Here is a 23,245-nt window from a genome sequence, read left to right as displayed (position 1 = left end):
ACCTTCTCGTTAATCCAATAAGGATCTGTTATTGAAATAGAAACACGTGTATCAGAAAATGACCTCATGTCAAAATCCATATGCGTATAATGTGAACTTTTTATTTGACCTCATATAATAATGATAGGTTTTGTAGCAATTCGCTGGTCAAATTTAAAACGAAAATCAAATTCAATTTTACCTTCCAAATACTACGAAATTATTTTATGCAAATGCATGTAAACCGCACATTTTCGAAAATTTCTGCACGCGCTTTTATTGTTGCGGAGGAATTTAGTATTGAATTTTGCAAAATCTACACACACAAGTATTTTCAACACACTCACTTCAATTTAACCACAATCCACCACACGAATTTGAATAATTTTAAATATCATTGCAAATAAAATTTTTCTCTCAAATGCCTGAAATTATGCCCCAAATAAATTCCTATTCCACAATCTGAAAATTCCAAAAAAAATTAACAGATTTCTCGCCAAAAAATACCTTCGTTAAATAAAATCAAAGCTCATCCTGAGGCGTATTTCACATATAAATCTGCCCACACTCATTGTCACAGTGTGGTGAGAAAATGAACACATTTTGTTGGAATAAAATAAAATTTAATTTTCATGTGTCATCGTTCGTCGTTGTCGCTGTCGTCGGTGTTAGCAAATTTAAGATTCCCTATCTGAGCTGCCACTTATAAGGAAATTGAAAAAGTCCTGCCTCTTCGAGTCTGGGGAAATCAAAATAAAATTTTATTTTTTTTTACGATTTCAAAAGAAAATCTTTGGTTTTTTGTTTGCTGTTCAACAAATCTGTGAAATGTGATTAAATAAGAGGAGATCGTTTGAACATTTTTGACGAAAAAAATAAGTGGCAGCTCAACGAAACACAGAGTGAGAGAGAGTATGCAAATTATGATGCGTGAACAAAGTTGACATAATCAAGTTTTTCACTTAGTTATGTGTGAGATGTGAATATTTCTCCGCTGTCTGCATCTCACTGAAACAAACCTAAATTAAATTAACTATCCCACACAATTCCATTCGCTTGATTTTCCTTTACAATCCATTGAGTAATTGAGTTGAGAGAGATAAAAAGTAAAGTAAAACAAAAAAAAAACTGAACGAAACAAAATTAAAATCCAATTTTGCGTTAAAGTACCAACATATTTTCCCGCCAAATAAACTTCAAAGTCAGTCAAATGAAATATGAAAGTGATGAGAGTTTTTTTTTCATATTCATTCAAATGAAAGGGATAGAGAAAGAGAAAAAAGAGAAAGACTGTTTTTCAAAGGATCCGCATCCATCTAAACTAAACTAAAACCACAGGAGAGAGAAAAATTCTATTCAAACACACTTGATTTCGTTAAATTGAAACAAAAGCGTTGGTATAAAGATGAGAAAAGGACGAAGTAAGGATGAAGGACTAACAGCAACAAAAACGTTCAATATAATTCCCTCGTTAGTTTCAGCCATTGAATAACAATTAATTGAATCGAGCTAAATCGAAAAATAATTGCACCATCACCGGAGGGCATTTATACAATCGATTTTGTGTTTCTCTATTTAGTCGCTAGAGGGTTTTTTTTTTAAATTTAAATCCTGCAGAGGGTGCTTTTATAGGCTTAAAGTTTACGTTACTATATAACCCCTTTAGCGGAAATAACGTATTGTATAGTAGGTACTGACCTTAGGACTTTTTTTTATTTAACCTTGATTGCATTTGGAAACAACAAAACAATTTGATTTATTTCTTGTGAAAGGAATCAGAATTGAACTCACTGCATCATTGTTATCCAGTATGTGGTTATATTAATTGCAATTCATTTAAATAGATCAATTCCGAGTTTGCTTATGGGTCTTGTTTCTGAAAAAAAAAAACGTATTTGTTTTCCAATTCACTATGCGAATGGATTTATGAAAAATTCGTTCCATGGAATCAGGCAAACTGACAGTTTGTTCCTATAACAACAGAGGTGATGGACAGCTCTACATAAACTCAGTTGAATAAAATAAATGAAAGTGATTTTTTATTATTATTTCATTGAATTGAAATAATTTTTGTTTGGACAACAGTGAGCAGATGGCGCCCGAGGAAGGTAAAAAGTAATAAACTCTAGTTGGTAATATTATTATGGATCATTAATTGGTTCTTGATTTGAGAATAAAACAAAGTAGAGTTTGTTTTTGTTTGATTTTGATTATATTTTATGTATAAAAGGTATGAAAGTACCCCAAAAATGTGAAAAATTAAAATAGGTATCTAAAAAAATAGAGCTTCTAGAAAGCAACCAGTGAGATTTTTAGGCTTATTGAATCCAAACGCATTAGGTTCAGGAAAATGTTAACAAACAGTTAAAATAAGCATAACTTTAAAATAAGTTCGAAATTACCCCCAAAATGTGGAAAAACTAGAATATTAAAAAAAAAAAAATAGAGCTCCTAGAAAAAAATGAATGTGAGTTTTAGGTTTACTGACCCCAAATACATTGAGTTTAATATAAATTTTTCTAGAAAATTTTAATAAACGCTCAAAATAAGAAAAAGTTAAAAATTAGTATGAATATTTCCCCAAATATGAAAAATTAAATATTTCATAAACTAGAGCCTGCTGCTAGAAAGAAACCAGTATTATTTTTGAGCTTACTGAACTAAACTCTATAAAATTTGATATAAATTTTTCTGGAAAATTTAAAAAAGTTGAAAATTGTTGGCCAGTGTTATGTTTCGCTCCTATAATGATTCTGAGAAGCTTCTCGTAATGCTTAATTTCACATCTGAAAAACTCCTATAAGATTCTGTAAGAATAAAAAAATGCCACATTTTTTCACTCCTTTTGAACCCTATAAAAGTACAATGTAAGACTCCGGTAAATATTCTCGTTAAGAACAGAAAGTAGTATTTGCTTCTATAAGGCTACCACAGAATACTATAGTGACATAGCGACATGGCAACACAACGACATGATGACATGCTGACATAGCGATATGGTGAAATAGTGACTTTGCAAATGGGCCAATAGGACAAGTGGCATGTTGCATTTTTTATCTTATTTTTGAATCAGAAGCAGATTCGTGAGAACTGTCAAATTTATTAGTTGTTATTTTCTGTTCTGACGTTTCTCACCAAACTATTCTGTCTTCTCCTGATCTCATCTAACTATTTCCTCGTTGAACAGAACTATAGTCGTGTTATGGACACTCAAGACAAATTTCAAGTTGTTCGCTGATTGGAACTTCTTTTATTCATTACAATTCAATGAATACGTAAACTCTGAAGTTCTTGAATAAATTTTAACTGATCTTAGTTTTTGAGAGAATTTTGTTTGGGAGCTTAAATTTATCTCAATCTGTGTACTAGGATTTACAATTAAAAAAAATATATATATAAACAAAAATAACACAAACACTGGCAGTACATCGAGCTTTCTCTTTTTTTGTAATAGGTCTTCATTTCTACATTATTGAAACATAGATCCCTCTTGTTTAATCCTATAAAACTTCATAAATTATAAAACTCTCGTTTCTCAAAAACCAATAAAGTAGAAAACCACATCTGCACTCTCTCTATTACAACTATTATATGCAAGGGTAACAAAGTTTATGTGCCAGAGAGGAAACCAGGCTTTGGAAAAACACACCGTTAACCTTGAATGGTTTGTGTGTGGATGTGTTGCCATATACTAGTATGTGTTATTGCTACAAACCCCATAATCGTTTATACCTTTAACCATAAAAGCAATTACTTTGATAAACTACTATTCCAATGCAAAAGCAGCAACCTTAAAGGAAGCTGAGGCATAATTATGTAACAGATGTTTTTCTATTATGTGTGGCATTGCTATCAATGTCATTTTCTTCTATTTTCGTGTAGTCTTTTGCTATAGTTATAACCTTCCTTTACTTATATATTCCTGGATATAAAATTTGCTGTATATCATTACTTAATATCTAAGGTTATAAGATTTTAAGCATAATTAAAAAATATATCCTACGTTACGAAAATTTTAGATAAAAGAGTATAAAATAAGATTTCGACCTTTAATACCTATAATTAAGGTCCATGGAAATATTGATTTTTGATGAGAAAATCAAAAATTTAATTTTAATTTGAATGTCAGAATCACTTTAGACAGCATCGTTCTACAGCGCTCCCCTACAAGCAATTTTGCTTATATAAAGCTTTATAGAAGCAACGGTAGCATCTATAAAGCTTTATAGAAGCAAAATTGTTAGTTGGAAGTCTACCTTCTTTAAATTAAAGTTAACTAAAACTATAGCAATCTGTCATTATCGATCTCCATTTGATATGAATTTCTTTTGTTTGTGACAACACAGCTTGTCAAAAACCATTAGTTTTTATTATAATTAAGTTCCAATCTAATTATAGACAAATTAATATAATTATTATAGCATCAATGGACAAAACATATAAAATAATTCGTATATATTGTAACGATGAATTACTGAACTACTTTTAAGATAAATGTCTGAACACACTACCTACTATTGCAAAGGTAGAAATGTGAACGCACCTTTAATAAATTAGGAAACTACCCTCTGAACACATCCATAAGAAATTCCCTCGTCTGCTGAATATCCCAAAATATCCCACTGGACTGGAAATATGAAGCGCCCCCTCTTGGAAAGGAAGTTTCGAGAAGCAAAGACGAGAACCTTCGAAGACATTCTCGAATTTCGAAATTCCGGTATAAAAGGGCAGCGTAGACACCGACCGGACACAGTTTAATCTTGAAAGTGAAAGAGTACAGTACAAAGTGAAATAAAGTGTTGGAAATTGTTAGTAGTAAATAAAGTGTGTTTGTTTAAGCGAATAATAAAAGTAAATTGAGTTGAAATAAAGTGTGTTCTTATTTGAACGGACAGTAAAAGTGGAAAATAAATAAACAAAATAAGTTTTATTGTGAACCCGAAAAAAAACATTACAATATGATAAAAGCGTCGATGATGATTGATTTAATCAAATTTTATTAGGATTTGTCAATTTTACATTGATTTAATTTGTCAATTAATATAATTAAATACACTAAAAATTGCCTTTTTTGTCGTTTTGATTTTTTAAACTTAATTGAAGATTTGTTTTCAAAAATTTTGCTTGATTTCATAAATACGTCTGAAACGCGTCCAAAACGCGTCTGGAACACGTCACAAACGAGTCCGAAACGAGTCCAAAACGCGTCTGAAACGCGTCCAAAACGCGTCCAGAACGCGTCTGAAAAGCGTCTGAAAAGCGTCTAAAACGCGTCTAAAACGCGTCAAAAACGCGTCCAAAACGCGTCTGAAACGCGTCCAAAACGCGTCTGAAACGCGTCCAAAACGGGTCCAAAACGCGTCTGAAACGCGTCAAAAACGCGTCCGAAACGCGTCCAAAACGCGTCCGAAACGCGTCCAAAACGCGTCTAAAAACGCGTCTGAAACGCGTCTGAAACGCGTCCAACACGCGTCTGAAACGCTTCCAAAACAGGTCCAAAACGTGTCTGAAACGCGTCCAAAACGCGTCTAAAATGCGTCCGAAACGCGTCTAAAACGCGTCAAAAACGCGTCCAAAACGCGTCTGAAACGCGTCCGAAACGCGTCCAAAACGCGTCTGAAACGCGTCTAAAACGTGTCTAAAACGCGTCTAAAACGCACCAAAAACGCGTCCAAAACGCGTCTGAAACGCGTCCGAAACGCGTCCAAAACGCGTCTGAAACGCGTCTAAAACGTGTCTAAAACGCGTCTAAAACGCGTCAAAAACGCGTCCGAAACGCTTCCAAAACGCGTCTGGAACGCGTCCAAAACGCGTCCGAAACGCGTCCAAAACGCGCCTGAAACGCGTCTAAAACGCGTCAAAAACGCGTCTGAAACGCGTCCAAAACGCGTCCAAAACGCGTCCAAAACGCGTCTGAAACGCGTCCGAAACGCGTCCAAAACGCGCCTGAAACGCGTCTAAAACGCGTCAAAAACGCGTCTGAAACGCGTCCAAAACGCGTCCAAAACGCGTCCAAAACGCGTCCAAAACGCGTCTGAAACGCGTCCAAAACGCGTCTAAAACGCGTCCAAAACGCGTCTGAAACGCGTCCAAAACGCGTCCAAAACGCGTCTGAAACGCGTCCAAAACGCGTCCAAAACGCGTCCAAAACGCGTCTGAAACGCGTCCAAAACGGGTCCAAAACGCGTCTGAAACGCGTCCAAAACGCGTCCAAAACACGTCAAAAACGCGTCCAAAACGCGTCTAAAACGCGTCTAAAACGCGTCAAAAACGCGTCCGAAACGCGTCTGAAACGCGTCCAAAACGCGTCTGAAACGCGTCCAAAACGCGTCTAAAACGCGTCCAAAACGCGTCTGAAACGCGTCCAAAACGCGTCCAAAACGCGTCTGAAACGCGTCCTAAACGCGTCTTAAACGCGTCCAAAACGCGTCTGAAACGCGTCAAAAACGCGTCCAAAACGCGTCTGAAACGCGTCTAAAACGCGTCCAAAACGCGTCTGAAACGCGTCCAAAACGCGCCTGAAACGCGTCTGAAAGGCGTCCGAAACGCGTCCAAAACGCGTCTGAAACGCGTCTAAAAACGCGTCTGAAACGCGTCTGAAACGCGTCTAAAACGTGTCAAAAACGCGTCCAAAACGCGTCAAAAACGCGTCCAAAACGCGTCAAAAACGCGTCCAAAACGCGTCTGAAATGCGTCTTAAACGCGTCTAAAACGCGTCCAAAGCGCGTCTGAAACGCGTCCAAAACGCGTCCAAAACGCGTCAAAAACGCGTCCGAAACGCGTTAAAAACGCGTCTGAAACGCGTCCAAAACGCGTCCAAAACGCGTCCAAAACGTGTCTGAAACGCGTCCGAAACGCGTCCAAAACGAGTCCAAAACGAGTCCAAAACGCGTCCAAAACGCGTCCAAAACGCGTCAAAAACGCGTCTGAAACGCGTCCGAAACGCGTTAAAAACGCGTCTGAAACGCGTCCAAAACGCGTCCAAAACGCGTCCAAAACGTGTCTGAAACGCGTCCGAAACGCGTCCAAAACGAGTCCAAAACGCGTCCAAAACGCGTCTGAAACGCGTCTAAAACGCGTCTAAAACGCGTCTAAAACGCGTCCGAAACGCGTCTAAAACGCGTCCAAAACGAGTCCAAAACGCGTCCAAAACGCGTCTAAAACGCGTCAAAAATGCGTCAAAAACGCGTCCAAAACGCGTCTGAAACGCGTCCGAAACGCGTCCGAAACGCGTCCAAAACGCGTCTAAAACGCGTCCGAAACGCGTCTGAAACGCGTCTAAAACGCGTCCAAAACGCGTCCGAAATGCGTCTGAAACGCGTCAAAAACGCGTCCAAAACGCGTCTGAAACGCGTCCGAAACGCGTCTGAAACGCGTCCAAAACGCGTCTGAAACGCGTCCGAAACGCGTCAAAAACGCGTCAAAAACGCGTCCAAAACGCGTCAAAAACGCGTCCAAAACGCGTCAAAAACGCGTCCAAAACGCGTCAAAAACGCGTCCAAAACGCGTCTGAAACGCGTCCCAAACGCGTCCAAAACGCGTCTGAAATGCGTCTTAAACGCGTCTAAAACGCGTCCAAAGCGCGTCTGAAACGCGTCCAAAACGCGTCCAAAACGCGTCAAAAACGCGTCCGAAACGCGTTAAAAACGCGTCTGAAACGCGTCCAAAATGCGTCCAAAACGCGTCCAAAACGTGTCTGAAACGCGTCCGAAACGCGTCCAAAACGAGTCCAAAACGAGTCCAAAACGCGTCCAAAACGCGTCCAAAACGCGTCAAAAACGCGTCTGAAACGCGTCCGAAACGCGTTAAAAACGCGTCTGAAACGCGTCCAAAACGCGTCCAAAACGTGTCTGCAACGCGTCCGAAACGCGTCCAAAACGAGTCCAAAACGCGTCCAAAACGCGTCTGAAACGCGTCTGAAACGCGTCTAAAACGCGTCTAAAACGCGTCCGAAACGCGTCTAAAACGCGTCCAAAACGAGTCCAAAACGCGTCCAAAACGCGTCTGAAACGCGTCTAAAACGCGTCTAAAACGCGTCAAAAATGCGTCAAAAACGCGTCAAAAACGCGTCCAAAACGCGTCTGAAACGCGTCCGAAACGCGTCCGAAACGCGTCCAAAACGCGTATAAAACGCGTCCGAAACGCGTCCAAAACGCGCCTGAAACGCGTCTAAAACGCGTCAAAAACGCGTCCAAAACGCGTCTGAAACGCGTCCGAAACGCGTCCGAAACGCATCCAAAACGCGTCTGAAACGCGTCTAAAACGCGTCTAAAACGCGTCCAAAACGCGTTTGAAACGCGTCCAAAACGCGTCCAAAACGCGTCTGAAACGCGTCCGAAACGCGTCCAAAACGCCTCTGAAACGCGTCTAAAACGCGTCCAAAACGTGTCTGAAACGCGTCCGAAACGCGTCCAAAACGAGTCCAAAACGCGTCCAAAACGCGTCTAAAACGCGTCTAAAACGCTTCTAAAACGCGTCAAAAACGCGTCCAAAACGCAACGCGTCCGAAACGCGTCCGAAACGCGTCCAAAACGCGTCTGAAACGCGTCTAAAACGCGTCTAAAACGCGTCAAAAACGCGTCCGAAACGCGTCCAAAACGGGTTCAAAACGCGTCTGAAACGCGTCCAAAACTCGTCTTAAACGCGTCCAAAATGCGTCGAAAACGCTTCCAAAACTCGTCTGAAACGCGTCCAAAAAGCGTCCAAAACGTTTGAAACGCGTCCAAAAGTTCCCAAAACAGCATAGAAAGACAAAACGCGGTAATTATAATTTCCATACTAATTTAAGCCGCTGTGGGACCCGTTTCGTAGTCGAGGTCGGACTCACGTCGGAGCCGATTCGGACCGTGGTCGGACTCGTTTGCTTGAAAGGAAATAGCATTGAATTGAGACGCGCCTAATGTGCTTACTGCCTTAAAATATAATTGTGTTTTCACCTTAATAGTATTCGCAACATTTTCTAAACACATTTTTATTCTTATTTTTTTCTTAAAATTGTTGCCAACATTCTGGCAAAAAAATATACAGTTATTTTTCAATTTGTAAACAAGTACACAAAACAAAGTATAGTTTGATTTTGGCAGAATTATTTTTTATAAATTAAAATTAAATAAATAAACTTGCATAATAAATCTTTTAAGTAATGCATTAATTACTGACTTGATTTTAGTTTCTGTTATGTACTTTTTCTACTGTGTTGAATAATTCTTTCTGAATAGTTCAAGCTTTGTTTTAAATTCTATAGCAAAATCTCAAAAGGTAAATAGTTTCAACAATTTATTAAAAAAATAATAAAATACCCTTTTTCCCATAGAACTATAACTTATCAACTGTAAACAAAAATGTCAACAACAAAACAAACAATGAAAATGGTTAAAAAAGTATACCTTGTTGGCTCTCAACAACTTCAATGACGAATACTATTTTAAAAATGTATTGAATGCCTAAATACGATACGATCATAAATATTAGGTAAGTAGTTACCTTGTTTAATTAATACAAATTATAAAACGTAGTGATTTTGTTCAAGCTTTCCATAATTTTATAAAAAAAAACTCATGTTATCGCTTTCTATTAAAATATCAAATAAGATTTAAATCAATTTGTTCAATAGATATAGTCTAAGAGCCGGCAGCATATTTTGGCAGTTTTGATATAACCGAAATTCGAGTGTGCACTTATCTAGATATGCACCACAGTATGTCAACGGAACAAGTCTGGCAGTGATCTTTTTCAGCTTTCCCTTGCCAGACCGCTTTAAAGCATTTTTAAGTGCATTTTTCTAATAAAAAACCTAATTACTTATTTTCTGTTAGGCATAACCGTATGATGGTAACAAATTAATATTCTATGTCTATTCCAGGTCTAGAAAATATAATTTTTAGCCAGCTATTTTTCAGCCTTCCCTCTGCCAGACGCATCCAAAGTGCAGTCAAAAATCAACTTTTGGCGTTTTTCTAGGTATTACCCCAATAAATGATACCTACACCAAAAAATCATAAAAAATCCCCTGATTTAAAAAATGTGGGTACCAGAAGTTTTTTTTAGCTTTCGCCCCGCCACACAGTGGGCCCATATGGCCTTAGGCGTCTCAAAAATCTGTAACTTTGTTGTCTTTTGTGATAATTGCTTCAAATTTGGAATATAATGCCTTTGATATATAACGAATCATTCAACTTACTTTTTCTTGAAATTAAAATTGTTTTTAAGCTTTTAAAAATTAGTCAAAGTTCAAAAAGTACGATTTTCGCTTGATTTGGGTATTTAAAAATATCTGTAACTTTTTTGTCTCCTAAAATAATTAAACCAAATTTCGAACATATAATCTTTAAGTATCAGAAATCATTGAGCGTAGTTTTTTTTTAATGCAAATTATTTTTGAGCTTTGAAAAGCTAGGCAAAGTTCAAAAAGTTCAATTTTGGCTCGACTATGGCGTTCCAAAAATCTGTCATTTCTTCGAGTCTGAAAATAATTAACTCAAATTAGGAATATATTACCTAAAATGTTTAATAAATTATTTGACACACTGTTTTTTTAGCTAATATTTTTATTTAAGTATTAAACGTTTATCCAAAGCTAAAAAATACGATTTTGACTAGGCTGGAACGTCTCAAAAATCTGTAACTTTTGTATCTTAAAAGATTATTTTCTCAAATTTTGCAAAATAAGTTAAAACTGTTTTCTTAATTTTATAAAGGCCTTCTTTTCGTGTCTTAAAATTACTTAATTATTTTTATGAGTATAAAATAAAGAAAAAATACATTTCAATGTAGTTTGTTTGTGTTACGTTATTTTTGAAATTAAAGATGTTTTATTGAAAAATTATAAAAAAAATATTGATTATACTCATTTTAAATAAAGTCGTTTGTAAGGCAAAGTGAAATAGTCGAAAAACTACGCTTTTAAGAAAAGTGCAAAAAAAGAAATCACAAAAAAAAACTGGTTGTCAATTTTCACGAAAATCCTTCTTAATGAAATACTTTAAACGGCTCTTTTGAAAATCTTCGAGTAAAATTAAAATCAGGAAATAAAATCTCTATGTAACTTTTTCCATAGATGAAATTTTTTTCAACAATTACAATATTAAATTCTAACATTTTTCTGCTACCTTAGACTTTTTCTAATAGTACAATGACAGCATTGTTCAAAATACAAATATCTTCAATTTCGGGTGCATATACTAAGTCTAAGAGCCCACAGCAAATTTTGGGAGTGGAGGTATAACCAAAATGTGAGTATGCAGTTTTATAGCCTTATGCGTTTTAATAACGAATTCAAAAGTCTGGCAGCTTTAAATCGCAGATAAAAGCAGCCAATTCTTTTTGTATCTTTTAGTACATAAACCAAAGAACAAAATTGTGAAAAAAAGTAGACAGCGGAAGACAGCGGAAACATTTAAAACTCAATTCGAAATTAAAAAACTGCATATAAAAGCTTATTGTCTGAAAAAAATAATATTAATTAAAAATATATTTTAAAAAATTTGTATTTTCAGCAATATAAATAGCAGACATATACAACACTTATATAATTTATTCAAATATAGTTTTGAAAACGTATCGTGAAGATTTGCTTTATTTTGTTACTCAAACAAAGATTGAATTTGCAAACAAAGTATTTTCAAGTGGAGACTTCAGATACAATTTTGTAATAGAGGAACTCATTTTAAAAATCAATTTTCAATGAAAACATATAGATTGACTTTCCCTTGATTCATTTCCGTAAAGAAATTACCAAAAATTAAAATTTCATAAAAACCATTTTTGAGACGCAAATGGTCCTTTGGGCCCATTGTGCGCCAGACCGCTTTGAAGCATTTTGAAATGCATTTTTCTAATAAAAAACATAATAGCTTATTTTCTGTTGGGTATAACCGTATGATGGTAACAAATTAAAATTCTATGTCTATTCCTGGTTTAGAAAATATAAGTTTAAGCCAAATATTTTTCAGCCTTCCCTCTGCCAGACGCCCTTAAAGGTGGGGTCTGGGAAAAAATCCGAAAACCCTATTAGCTCTCGGTCTAATAGGGTAGAGTTGCGCCCCCTTAAGGATTCTGTCTCATAAAATATAGCACAGGAACGGCAAATATCAACATTTTCGAATAATTCTTGAAATAAAATGTACTTTATTTAATAATTTTTCGGTATGGCTAAAAAAATAGTTAATAATAGGTAGTTCCCAAAAATATTATAGTTTTTGTATAAAAAAGTCCGATTCTCCTAAATCCGGCCTTTGTTTCCTATATTCAGCCATCAAGTGTCCCATTTCCGGCCACTGACTTTATAAGGTCATGCTTAAATAAATTGAATGTTTTTTATTTAAATTTTTGTGTTTTAAGAACTTCGAAACAATTTTGATTGTTAATAAGTTATAACATCAAATGATTTAAAAATGTATTTATTTTTCCCCATTTTTTTAAAACTTTTATCAATAAAAGGGGGCCGAATACAGGAAACTCTTGAATTTCAAAGCTTTTTTGTGTGTTCTATCTCCGGCCCCCCTTAAAATTACCAAAATTCACATCTTTTTCCTATTTAAAACCTATTTTATTTGAAGAATAATATATATTTAATGAGAAAAACAACATTTCAAAGCATTAGCTCTGAAATTGTTTCCACAAAACACTTATTACGATAGGAGGTTTCGGCAGTTAAATTAAAACAAAATCATAGCCGATTGGATCACTTCACAAAAACTTATTTTTTCTAAGAATACTGAATAACAAGAATAATAAGAATTATTGTAATTTTATTAGAGACATTTAAAAGAACAGAATAAGAGCAAAAATTTGGAATAAATCCTACGAAATCACTAGTTATAAGAATTTTTCTGAAAGGTGGCCGGGTACTGGAGAGGGCCGGAATTAGGCAACTCTACCCTACACTGAGGAGAACTTGCACTGCACTGATGTATTTTGTTAAAAGCAATTGCACTGTCCAGTGTGTTTAATAAGTATTGGGGGCCTGCACACTAGAGTGTCCCGTCATTTTGTACACTCTTTGATAATTTGTATTTTGTTCCTTTATTAATCTAAAAAGGCATGATCTTACTTTTTAACTTGAAAACTTGAATATAACTTTTCGAATTGTAATCCTAAAAGGACAATGACAGTTAGTCTATATAAATTCTGGTTGAAGCCCAAAAATTATTTTGAAATTAAAAAGTAAGTACTTACATAATTCCTCAGAGTCTACTCGTCAATACGCAGCTTGTATGCCCTTTTACAATTATTAAATAGACCCGTAACGAATAAGCCATATTCATTCTAAATCTCGGAAAAGCCTTAACTACATTAATTTTTCATAGATATTTCTGATTTATAGAGAGAAACACTAAATCCAATAGCGCAATTTGCATATAAAAATGAAAAAAATTTCAAAAATCTTTGCAATTTTCTGACTTAAGCCTGGTACGCTGCTCGCGCTAAATTTTAGCTCCCATACAAATTATCGAAAAATTTTATCTCAGCTAAAATGGATCCCATACAAATTATCGATAACTTGTATTTGAATTTTATCTCGGTTAAAATTTAGCGCGAGCAGCGTACCAGGCCTTACGCTAAAAAGAAATACCCAAAAGCATAGAAAACGGTTAACAATACTACAAATTCTCGATGAAACAAACTTCGTACGACGACGATTGCGAAGGACTAATCCTTCCGATTCATTTTATTTATGGTTATGATGATAAATTAAACATTTAAAGATAAGTTCTTACACGTTTTACGCGAATCATTGGCTTTTTGGGACCAATTGCAGATTTTACTGTCTCTTCGAAAAAAACACCCTTTCACCAAAATTTTTTTTATGAAAACTCTTTATTCTTGCTTTCTATCCCAAAATCAATGTTTTTACCAAATTTCATTATGGTGACCCATCTTTTTTGTTTTCACTCAAAAATAGACCCTTTTAACCATTATATTTTTATAGGCACTTTAGATTCTTGTTTCTTATCTTAAAAGTAACATAATTGCTAAATTTCAATAGGGTACCACTAATATTACTCTAATATTACACACTTTTTCAAATATACACATATTTTCTTTACTTCTAAAAAAAAACACCCTTTCACATAAAAAAAAATTTATAGGCTTACATTATTCGTAATTCCCATTTGAAAGAGAACATATTTAATGAATTTCGTAAGGGTACCATTTATACCACTGATTTTATCGGACTTATCACGGATTTTTCCCTATTTCCAAAAAAAAAAACACCCTTTAACCTAAAATTTTTGTATAGACTGTTTGGGTTCTTGGTTTCCGTTATATATGAAACATTATTACCAAATTTCATTGGTGTAACAATTTTTTCCTAGTTTTTGTGGTACTAATTCCGAATTTCATCATTTCTAAAAAAAAAAAACACTCAAGATAATTTTGTACACTTTATAGATTCTTAATTCTTATACCAACCAAAACATTTACACAAAGTTTTAAAAATTAATAAAATTTAAGTCAGCTGTTATGATACCTTCCTCACACACAACTTAACCCATAAAAAAAAACATACTTCAACGAAAAATAATTTTAAGAAATTTATGAATCCTTTGTCGATGCTTTATCTAAAACCTTTTGGTTATATTTTACTTGTTGAAGTCAAAAAACAAGCAACCTTGTTTTTAATCGGCAATAACTTTTCTTAGAGCAATCGTATTGACTTTATTTTTATGTCATTCGAATCAGCATCAAAAAATACCTTGAAAACATGTGTCATGTGATAATATTCGACTAACAATTTTTTTCAGTATATTTTTGACCTTCACCCCTCCCTCTTGTCCACGAAAAAACACCCTTCCACCCAACTTTTTTTTATAGACTTTTTTTTGTACTTGGTTCTTATCCCAAAAGCAAACTTTTTGCCAAGTTTCATTAAGTGTAACAATTTTTTTTTTATTTTTTATGTACTATTTTAGTACTATAAATGTTTGAAAAATGACTTACTACTTTTAAAATTCCAAAGGAGTTTTTCTTAATTATGATAACTTACCTGAAAAGAAAAAAAAGGAAAAATAGTATTAATTTTATCATTTAAAAAACTAATACATAAGATACATTATGTACATCAGATATCAAGTTGAAATTGATTCATAATATCTGCGTTCCTTTGGGAACATTTATCTGCTGCTTAGTTTTTACAGCTGTTTTAAACTGCGTTTTAAAAAGAGAAATAGTAGTTGAAAGCAACTTTAATTACTGAGCAGAATATAAATGTCTCCAAAGGAACACAGCTAATATCGACTCGAGATAAAATCCCTTATTTCACAAAAAACGACCTTTAGCTGTGTATAAGATTATCTTCACGACAGAAAAACAAATTTTCTTTTTTTGCCTCCTATCGAGCCCATTCATATATTTTTTATAATATTTTTATATCAATATGATTGAAAACTTCTCTATTTTATCCCTTTCCACTTAAAATAAGAATCCACTTTACACTCTTACCGAAAAAAAAATAATCAAAAAAAAAAAAAATCAAGTCACCCTTGCTTACAGAATTAAAATATATTTTTTGAACAAAGAAAATTTTCTCTCACTTGAAAATTAAATCAGCTGCCCTACACTCCAACCAACCTCTTCAATAGTTTTCAGCCGAAATTAAAAAAAAAAATCATATCCAAGTCCCCGTATTCCATCCACAATAAATTCCCAAACCATGCAATCAACCGAACCCGAATCCTCCAACGTCGTCATCAACTCGAATGCAGAAAAATATGATCATCTTCCTTCTGTTTCGAATAGTGTCGTCCACGATGCCGATAATTTTCTCAGTCGTTGCAATTGGAACAATGAGAAAATCAACAATATTCTGAGATCTCCACCTGGTGTTCGACAGAGGTCGGTTTTTACAGCAAATCCTCCCGTGGTGAGTAGAAGAGATAAAATTCAAAAGTTTAAATTTGAAAAACTTTTTTTTTAATTTTTTTAGACAAAATTTAATGTTAGTGCTCCTCCTTTTGTGTCGGCGGCGGCGGCAACTTCGACACAACACAGAACACAAAATGCCCCAAAGGAACACTTTAATAGCGGGCAGTTTTATCATCATCGTCAATCGGCGACAACCTACAATGATAGCCCGGCAGCTAGAATGATGCGAAGCTTATCAGCTCGCTACAGCCCTTCAGCAGTGTATGGCTCTTCGGCTGGCATAAAGAGTGCCACCACCGCTTCCAACGATATGCGTCCCATTGTCATAATGGTTTGTGCCATTTAACTAGTTTGTGTTGTGTTGAATCTTTTGCCAAATACATTCGTATCGTTTAGCAAGCTGGCAGTTTGTCCCCATCCATGCCGACATTCTCTGGCCGCATCAGCAATCGAGATTATGAGAACTCATATGCTACCGGACCGATAGCATTACCAAATGGAACCATTCAAATTCGTTTGAGGGACGGAGTGTGGTAGGTTATGAGACACAAATTATCCCATTGAATGTTATATATCCTCTCTCTTTTTCTTATAACAGCATCGATATGACACTTGACAAGGCTGTTCGTGTTTTCAATACCCGTAGCATGGTTGCTTTGGCACTTTCAAGCAATGGAAGCGTCTCGGCAATGGTCCATCCGAATGGCAGAGTCCACCAGAATGGATCTCGAGTTGAGATAGTTACCTACGATGGCATGAAAAGCAACAATTATGTGTGAGTAGTTAGTTTTTTAGATAACTTGTTTTTAGCTTTTTCATAGAGTACAATCAGAGTGAAAGGGTTTTTTGGTTTAACGATGTAACATTGCATTTTGTATCCATTTTGCAGGCGTTATGCAAAAATGTGGTACAAAGGAGTTAGTTTTACAAGTGAAAACTGCGCTCTGACTTACTTAGTTGATACTGCTGGCACAAGGACGACTACGGACAGCTTTATCGATATGTCCAAGGATTATACGATTTTCGTGTTTTACAAGTAAGTTTTTTTTTCTGCCTTTCCTCTTTTTGTATCCTTTACAATTTTTTTTTATATTTTGGATTAAGTAAAAGTTTCATTCAAAAGTTGAACTATCGATTAAATGCAATGACCTTAATACCATAGATACTCTTCGGGCGAATGAAATGGAAGAGAATTATTATTATATATATTTTTCCAATTATAAAATAAAACTGATTGGAATGTTAGATGGTATTATTGGATTGAATAGCTACTTTTAGTTATGGGAAGCCCTAATAGTGCTCAAACGCATTATGTTTCTTATTTCTTCTTCTATATTATTATTATTTTTTTTTTTTATATATTTAGCAATCGATGATGATGGAATTATCGATAATAACTTGTAGCATTATTGGATTTACCTTAAAGGTTATATAGACAATATATTTTTATTATAAAGGTTGGCTAAAGCTTTTATTGGAAATTCAATATTATAAGGGATTTATAGGAATTATAAGTTATCTCTTACAAACAAACTTAGGTATTTCAGCCTTTACAAATTTCGTAAAATACCAGTTAATAACCAATTCATAAATTAGGCAGATTGTGGAATAGAAATCTTTATTGTTGATTAAATGTTATTGAATTATGTTATTTAAATTATCGAATGAAATGTGTTTCCCCGAGTTCATAAATGTAGTAACATTAGAAAGTTTACCTTTTTACTTTGGATATATTTAGGTACTATTATATCATGTTATGCATTCGCAAAAAAAAGTTGAGATGTCAATCAAACATGGCATTACGATGATAGTTCAATTAAAAAGATGATAGGGAATGCTAAAAAAAAGTTGGTCTCGAAAGTCCGTTTGTCTGTGTGTCATTCTACCAGTTGTCTGTCAGTCTGTATAAGAAGCTACAACCTCAACGGATGGGCCCATCTGCTTCATACATGGTATGCAGCAGTTTTCAGATCTTGTACAGAGGGGTTTTTGGAATTAATTTTGTTTAAATCAAAAACAATGGTATACACCTGTCTTATACAAATTTTTGAAAACTTTAATTTTCACAAAAACGGCTCCTACGATTTGGGTCGAAAAGTTCAAGTATTTTTTTTTAGAAAAGATCTATCTTCAAATGAACATTTTTTTTAGAAATCATTATTAATGGCACCTCCCATAGAACCGTTTTTTTTTTTAATCTGATTTTTCTCCCAAACGTTCTAAATAATTTCTAAAAAATAACATTTCATTTTTATTATAATTTTTTTTTTAAATTGTGTATTTATAAGAAATTAGTTTTTTAAAAAACGATTTTGAAATTTTTTTTTGTAAAAATGCATCTTTAGATATAAAAGAAGTAAAACTGCATACTTGTTTTGGAGCTCAATTTGATTTATTATGTTGTTTTTTTCATCTGAAGAACGAATTTTATGTATTTTTTTTAAATTTTGTATTAAAAAGGGCGAGTTCATAAATGAAGGACTGCAGAGCAGTGCTGCAAAAAAAAAATTGATAATTATAATTGAACGAGTGAATTTTGACTCGTTCTTAGAAACAAAGACAAATAGTTCTAATAGGTTCGATACATTTTTCAATAGACAGTCCTTGGCTGAATAAATGCAAGTTCTATTTTGCAAAACTGCTGCAGTCCTGCATTTATGAACTCGCCCAAAGTCTTAAAAATTTTACTAATTTGAATTCTAAGAGCAAGGACGTGCGACGCAGTCGTGCATTTTATTTTTATTCAGTGTTATCGATTAGAAAATTTTTCTGACTTGTTTTTTAAGTTTCAAGAACTTCTACAAAATTTTCGACTTTGTTGTCGATAAAAAGCGCATCAAAACTATAATTTTTCTGAAAATCGATTTAGTGGGGTAACCGCTTAAAATGTATAGATAACCAACGCCACAAACTCACTGATAACGAATATACCAACGGCAGACATTTTAAGTGGGGCCAAACCCCCGGCAGAGGGTTCGGAAATGCGTTTTTTAGTCGTTTTTAGACTTTGGAGTAACCACTTAATTAAACGCATCCTGTCTTTCTGTAGCACTGGACTCCCAGATAAAAAAACACCCATTGCAGACATTTTAGCAAATTTTTTTGTTGAACGTTTAAGCCGTTACTAATTTGATAATAATGACTTTTCAGTGCATTAAAAAAATTTGAAAAAGTAAAAAATGCTTTTATAAATTTTTTTAACTTTGACTTCGAATATATCTTTCCAATGAAAAAAAGTATAAAAGATCTTTTTGATTATTATAATTTTTTAATTTGTTACAAAATTAAGGAAAAAAACGAATTTTTAATTTAATAATAATATAATTTAATTTTTAATAATTTTCCCAAACTTTGGACTTAACGGTTAGATAAACGAAAAAAGTGTATAAGGAAATTTGCGAAAAATCGATTGATACAAAAATGATTTTTTTTTAATTTTTTTTTAATTTTTTGTGAAAGTGTTCACTACCTGTCAGATTACTTACATTAATTTAGCTAAATTTTCATCGCTCCCCCAGTTCTGGGAGAGAAGTATAAAATGTTTGTATTTTATGTATTGGTTTTCGAATAAAAATAAAGATTTTTTTTTTAATTTGATGATAATCTTAACTACCAGAACGACTTTATTAAATTTAGCTTTTTTTATGTTTACATAAATGTGTCAGTACATAAAAAGATTTTTAAATGAAAAGGAAATTAACATTTTGATTTTTCCCATTTTAACCAAACAGTGACTCCCGTCATGGTCCAGCTTGTGTGCAAGAGGCTGCTGCTGTCGTCCAAAATTCAATTATATCCTGTTCGGAGGACGGTACTGAGACGTACGAAATTAATGGATTTCGCATATCACAAGCCGCTGATGGCTTAGTAAAGTATGTTACTGGCATATTTTTCACAGCCAATTCATTTCATTATTCATTCATCTTTCACTCACTCACTTGCTTTTTACACATTCCACCATTTTTTAACAGATTGACCCGAACCCATAACAAGTGCCTTATTCGTACAAGTCCCACTAATGGATCAGCAACTTTGACTACTCCAGCCATTCATTGTACGGCATCGTTGGGAAAGACTTCACATCTTTTTGTGAGGTAAGATTCTTTTGAAATTTATTTCATGCAAACTGAAAATTTTTTTTTTCTTAGACGTGGCGAAAAACGAATGCACTTTGATGGTTCTTGTTTTATTGTTCGCAATGCTGGCCATTCGGCAGGATTCAATGAAGAAAATTTACTCATTGTTTACTAAGGACATGTTGTGCACATGTTCAAACATACAAACTCATTTATCATCCTAGAGTTATCAGTGTGAATTTTTTCTATTTGGCAAATTTTCAAGCGTTTTCAAACTTTTTTAGTCTTGTTTTTTTTTTCGAAAAAGTTCAATTTATGTTTTGGTGCAGTTGGTGTTTAAAAAAAAATCAAGTTTTTTGTTTTTAATTCTGAGAACTTTATTGTCCTCCGTACATTTGAAAAGTCAATACAACAAGTAATGTATGTGTAAACTTGTACATGGGAAAGTCACTCCTATCCCAGTTGAATATTATTTTGCCAAAAGTTAGTAATCACTGGCAAAAGTTGTAGAAAAATGTAAAAAAAAAATGAAAACAACAGTTCAAAATGATGTACCTTATCAAGTGTATGTGACACAAGTTAATTAATTTTTGTTTGATCTGTAAACATTTTGTTATAAGTTTTATAATTTTAAAAATTATTTGTATAACGAAAATTTTGCTTTAATTTGTATATAAGCAGTATTTATAGTTTGTTTTATTTTGTAATCATGAACAAGATTACCTTATGATTGTTTATCCAGACACAAAAAAATTATCAATGTTTTCTATTAATTTCCAAAATTATAATTTGTATCAATAAAATAGTTATTTTATAATTTTCTGTATAACAATTATTGTTTTGTAATATTTTAAATTTATCCTTGTCCTTCTGACATTTCCGATATAGACGCAGGGACATATATGTATTTAATTTTGGTTAAATTTGTTGCTTTTGATAATGGACGTGTAAATATTGACCAAACGGAATTTGTTTTCTTTGTTGATCTCAAGTTCTGGTCTAATTAAAAGTTCTCCCAAGCTCAATTTAAAAAGCAAAGTCTATAAAAAAAAGAGCAGAAGGAACATCAATCAAGAACATACGAGGACATACTTTGTAACAAAGAAAGTCTATTTAATTGACCATGGAAATCTTTTGACTTTATTTTTTTTTTTCTGTCTCTGAGTCATCTCTGTGTGAGAGAGTGCCTTTGCTATTTATGTCGTTGTTGTCGTTCTATTTGACTTTTTTAATAGGCATCCGCATCATTGTTGTGTATTTTGTCAAGGTTTTTTTTTTTTTTTGTAAATAAAGAAGACAATGATATCAAAATAAAGTTATATGAGGGTATGTTTGGAGCTCTTGTTGTAAAAGAAGACAACTTGAAAGACTCTTGGTTCTCGGAAGGATTCTATATTTCTCCTCTAAAATACATTTTAAATCAGCAAATTGAGAGAAATATTTACTTTCATATTAACCACAATTCCTATTTATCATTCATCACTTTTTCTGGAATCACAAGACCACCAGATCTTTTTATTTGACATAAATGGCTATTATTTATTTAAGACCACTTATTTGTCGATTTTTCTTTTCTTTCTATTTTGTATGTTTCAAAAAAAGTACCTACCTATACTCATTCCTCAGAAAAAGAGTGATTGTTATTGTCACGAATTTTAACCATTGACAAAATCTATCACCCGTGTTTTATGGTTTTTTGTCGTGTCGGGTGTCATTTTTTTTTTTTGGTTTTGGCCAATTGAATGTTTAATGAGAGAAAATTCAAAACGAGACGACATGAAAGCAATGAGTAGGTATTTGTAAATCCATTTTTTTCATGATTTATTCGGTAATTTGGGTGTGGTATTGTGATTTAAAATATTTTTGATAAATTGATTTGTAGGTTTTTAATTTCTAAGAAGGTACCATAAGTTCTATTTATGAAAACTCCTCGGGAATAGTTTTCGGGAGAAGAGCTTCCAATCAGCCCTATTTAGAATAGGGCTTATTTTATAAATATAATTCCCTAACACAATTTACTGTATATTTTATTCTTACGAATATAAACTATTAATAGAAAATATATGAATCAATCTATGACGATTTAAGCAATACATGAAATAGAAAATTCTTCCGGGCTAGTCAATAACTTTGATCAATTAAGATAAAGCATTGAAACGCAAGTAAGAGCGAAAAATTAATTAATTAAACGTTCCTAATTTTGTATAAACATAAATAGACAAAAATGAATTTTAATTTTTGTTTATTAGGTTGAAGGAAATAATCTTGGTTTTCTATCTACGGGATATATAAATATAAAAGCTTATAGACATTAAATTCCACGAAGAATAACACTTTCAAAAAAAGATTTTGCGCTGTAGTTTTTTAATGCGCATTTTCTTTTAAGTAGAAAGTAACTTGAGACAGCATTAACATTTATTAACCTAATTAAAACTTTAAAAAATACGTCTACAAACTCTTTTTCTTAGAAGGAGGCTGTTTTTTAAAAAAGTAGTTACTGTGTCCGTAAATAGTTAGCTATTTTCGGAAGATTGCTCAGCGATTATTTCACATCGATTCTTCCTGACTGACTGTAAATAGTTGCGGAAGCTTTTCGTACAGCAAAAAAATAATTACAAAACAAGTTGGTTAGAAAATAAAAGTGTGTAAACAAGAAATATTTAGGTTAAAATGTTTGTCCTCCTTTGAGAAGCGCCCACCTACCGATCAAAACAAAGCCGAAACGTGCTAGAATTCTTCTTCTGTATTAGCCTCTATATTTTTATTTCGTTACATTAAGAAGTCGGACCTAAGACTTGAAATCTGCATTGTATATGAATTTTCATTTTCATGGAATTGATATACAATGTAAGTAAGACAAAAAATCTCAGCTGAGTGCTCACTTGTTTTTCTGAGATTTCTGAGACGAAAATTTTTTTGATTCAATTTCTCAATTTTCTTTCTCTTTCTTCATTTTTTATTTTGGTTAAACATGCTAAAAACATGAAAAATTTAATGAAAATTTGAAAGAAATGGTATTATTTTGAGCTTGCTTCACGAAATAACTTATTTTGAAATAATTTTTTTATCACAATTTAATATATGAAGAAAAGTTGCCGTTGTGTGAAGTTGCAGTTGAAGTGTTGGATTTGAAAAAAATTGGATTCATGTGAGAAACTTGCCCCACAAAATTATTTTCCTCTCTTCCAAAATGACATTGAGTCCTCAGAGATCTCTTCTTGGTGGGACGCGCCTAATTTGAAAAATTGAACTGGGAAAACGCTAATTTGTATTTTAATGCCTTAAACCTTAAGGAAATAATAAGAATAAAGAAATAATAAGAT

The 23,245-nt window shown here is 33.5% G+C and overlaps 2 protein-coding genes across 5 annotated transcripts in view; one reads left to right on the top strand and one right to left on the bottom strand.

Annotated features, from left to right (window-relative positions):
• LOC129906805 (uncharacterized protein DDB_G0288805) overlaps positions 1-23,245 on the bottom strand; it is a 298,594-nt gene that overhangs the window by 170,116 nt on the left and 105,233 nt on the right. The gene's annotated exons all lie outside the window — the stretch shown is intronic.
• On the top strand, positions 9,293-20,754 carry LOC129906807 (uncharacterized). Of its 2 annotated transcripts, XM_055982731.1 has the most exons (9): positions 9,293-9,450; positions 15,564-15,844; positions 15,908-16,177; positions 16,243-16,379; positions 16,445-16,621; positions 16,736-16,882; positions 19,578-19,718; positions 19,818-19,940; positions 19,995-20,754. In XM_055982731.1, exons 2-9 carry the CDS (start codon positions 15,635-15,637, stop codon positions 20,095-20,097), a joined length of 1,308 nt encoding a protein of 435 aa, XP_055838706.1. In that variant the 5' UTR covers positions 9,293-9,450; positions 15,564-15,634; the 3' UTR covers positions 20,098-20,754. The 2 variants fall into 2 exon arrangements, with proteins under 2 accessions (XP_055838706.1, XP_055838705.1); XM_055982730.1 differs by lacking the exon at positions 9,293-9,450 and having other exon boundaries at positions 15,499-15,844.

Source organism: Episyrphus balteatus, chromosome 1 (assembly GCF_945859705.1).
Source record: "Episyrphus balteatus chromosome 1, idEpiBalt1.1, whole genome shotgun sequence".
NCBI classification, from domain to species: domain Eukaryota; kingdom Metazoa; phylum Arthropoda; class Insecta; order Diptera; family Syrphidae; genus Episyrphus; species Episyrphus balteatus.
This window is presented reverse-complemented; position numbering and strand designations above follow the sequence as displayed.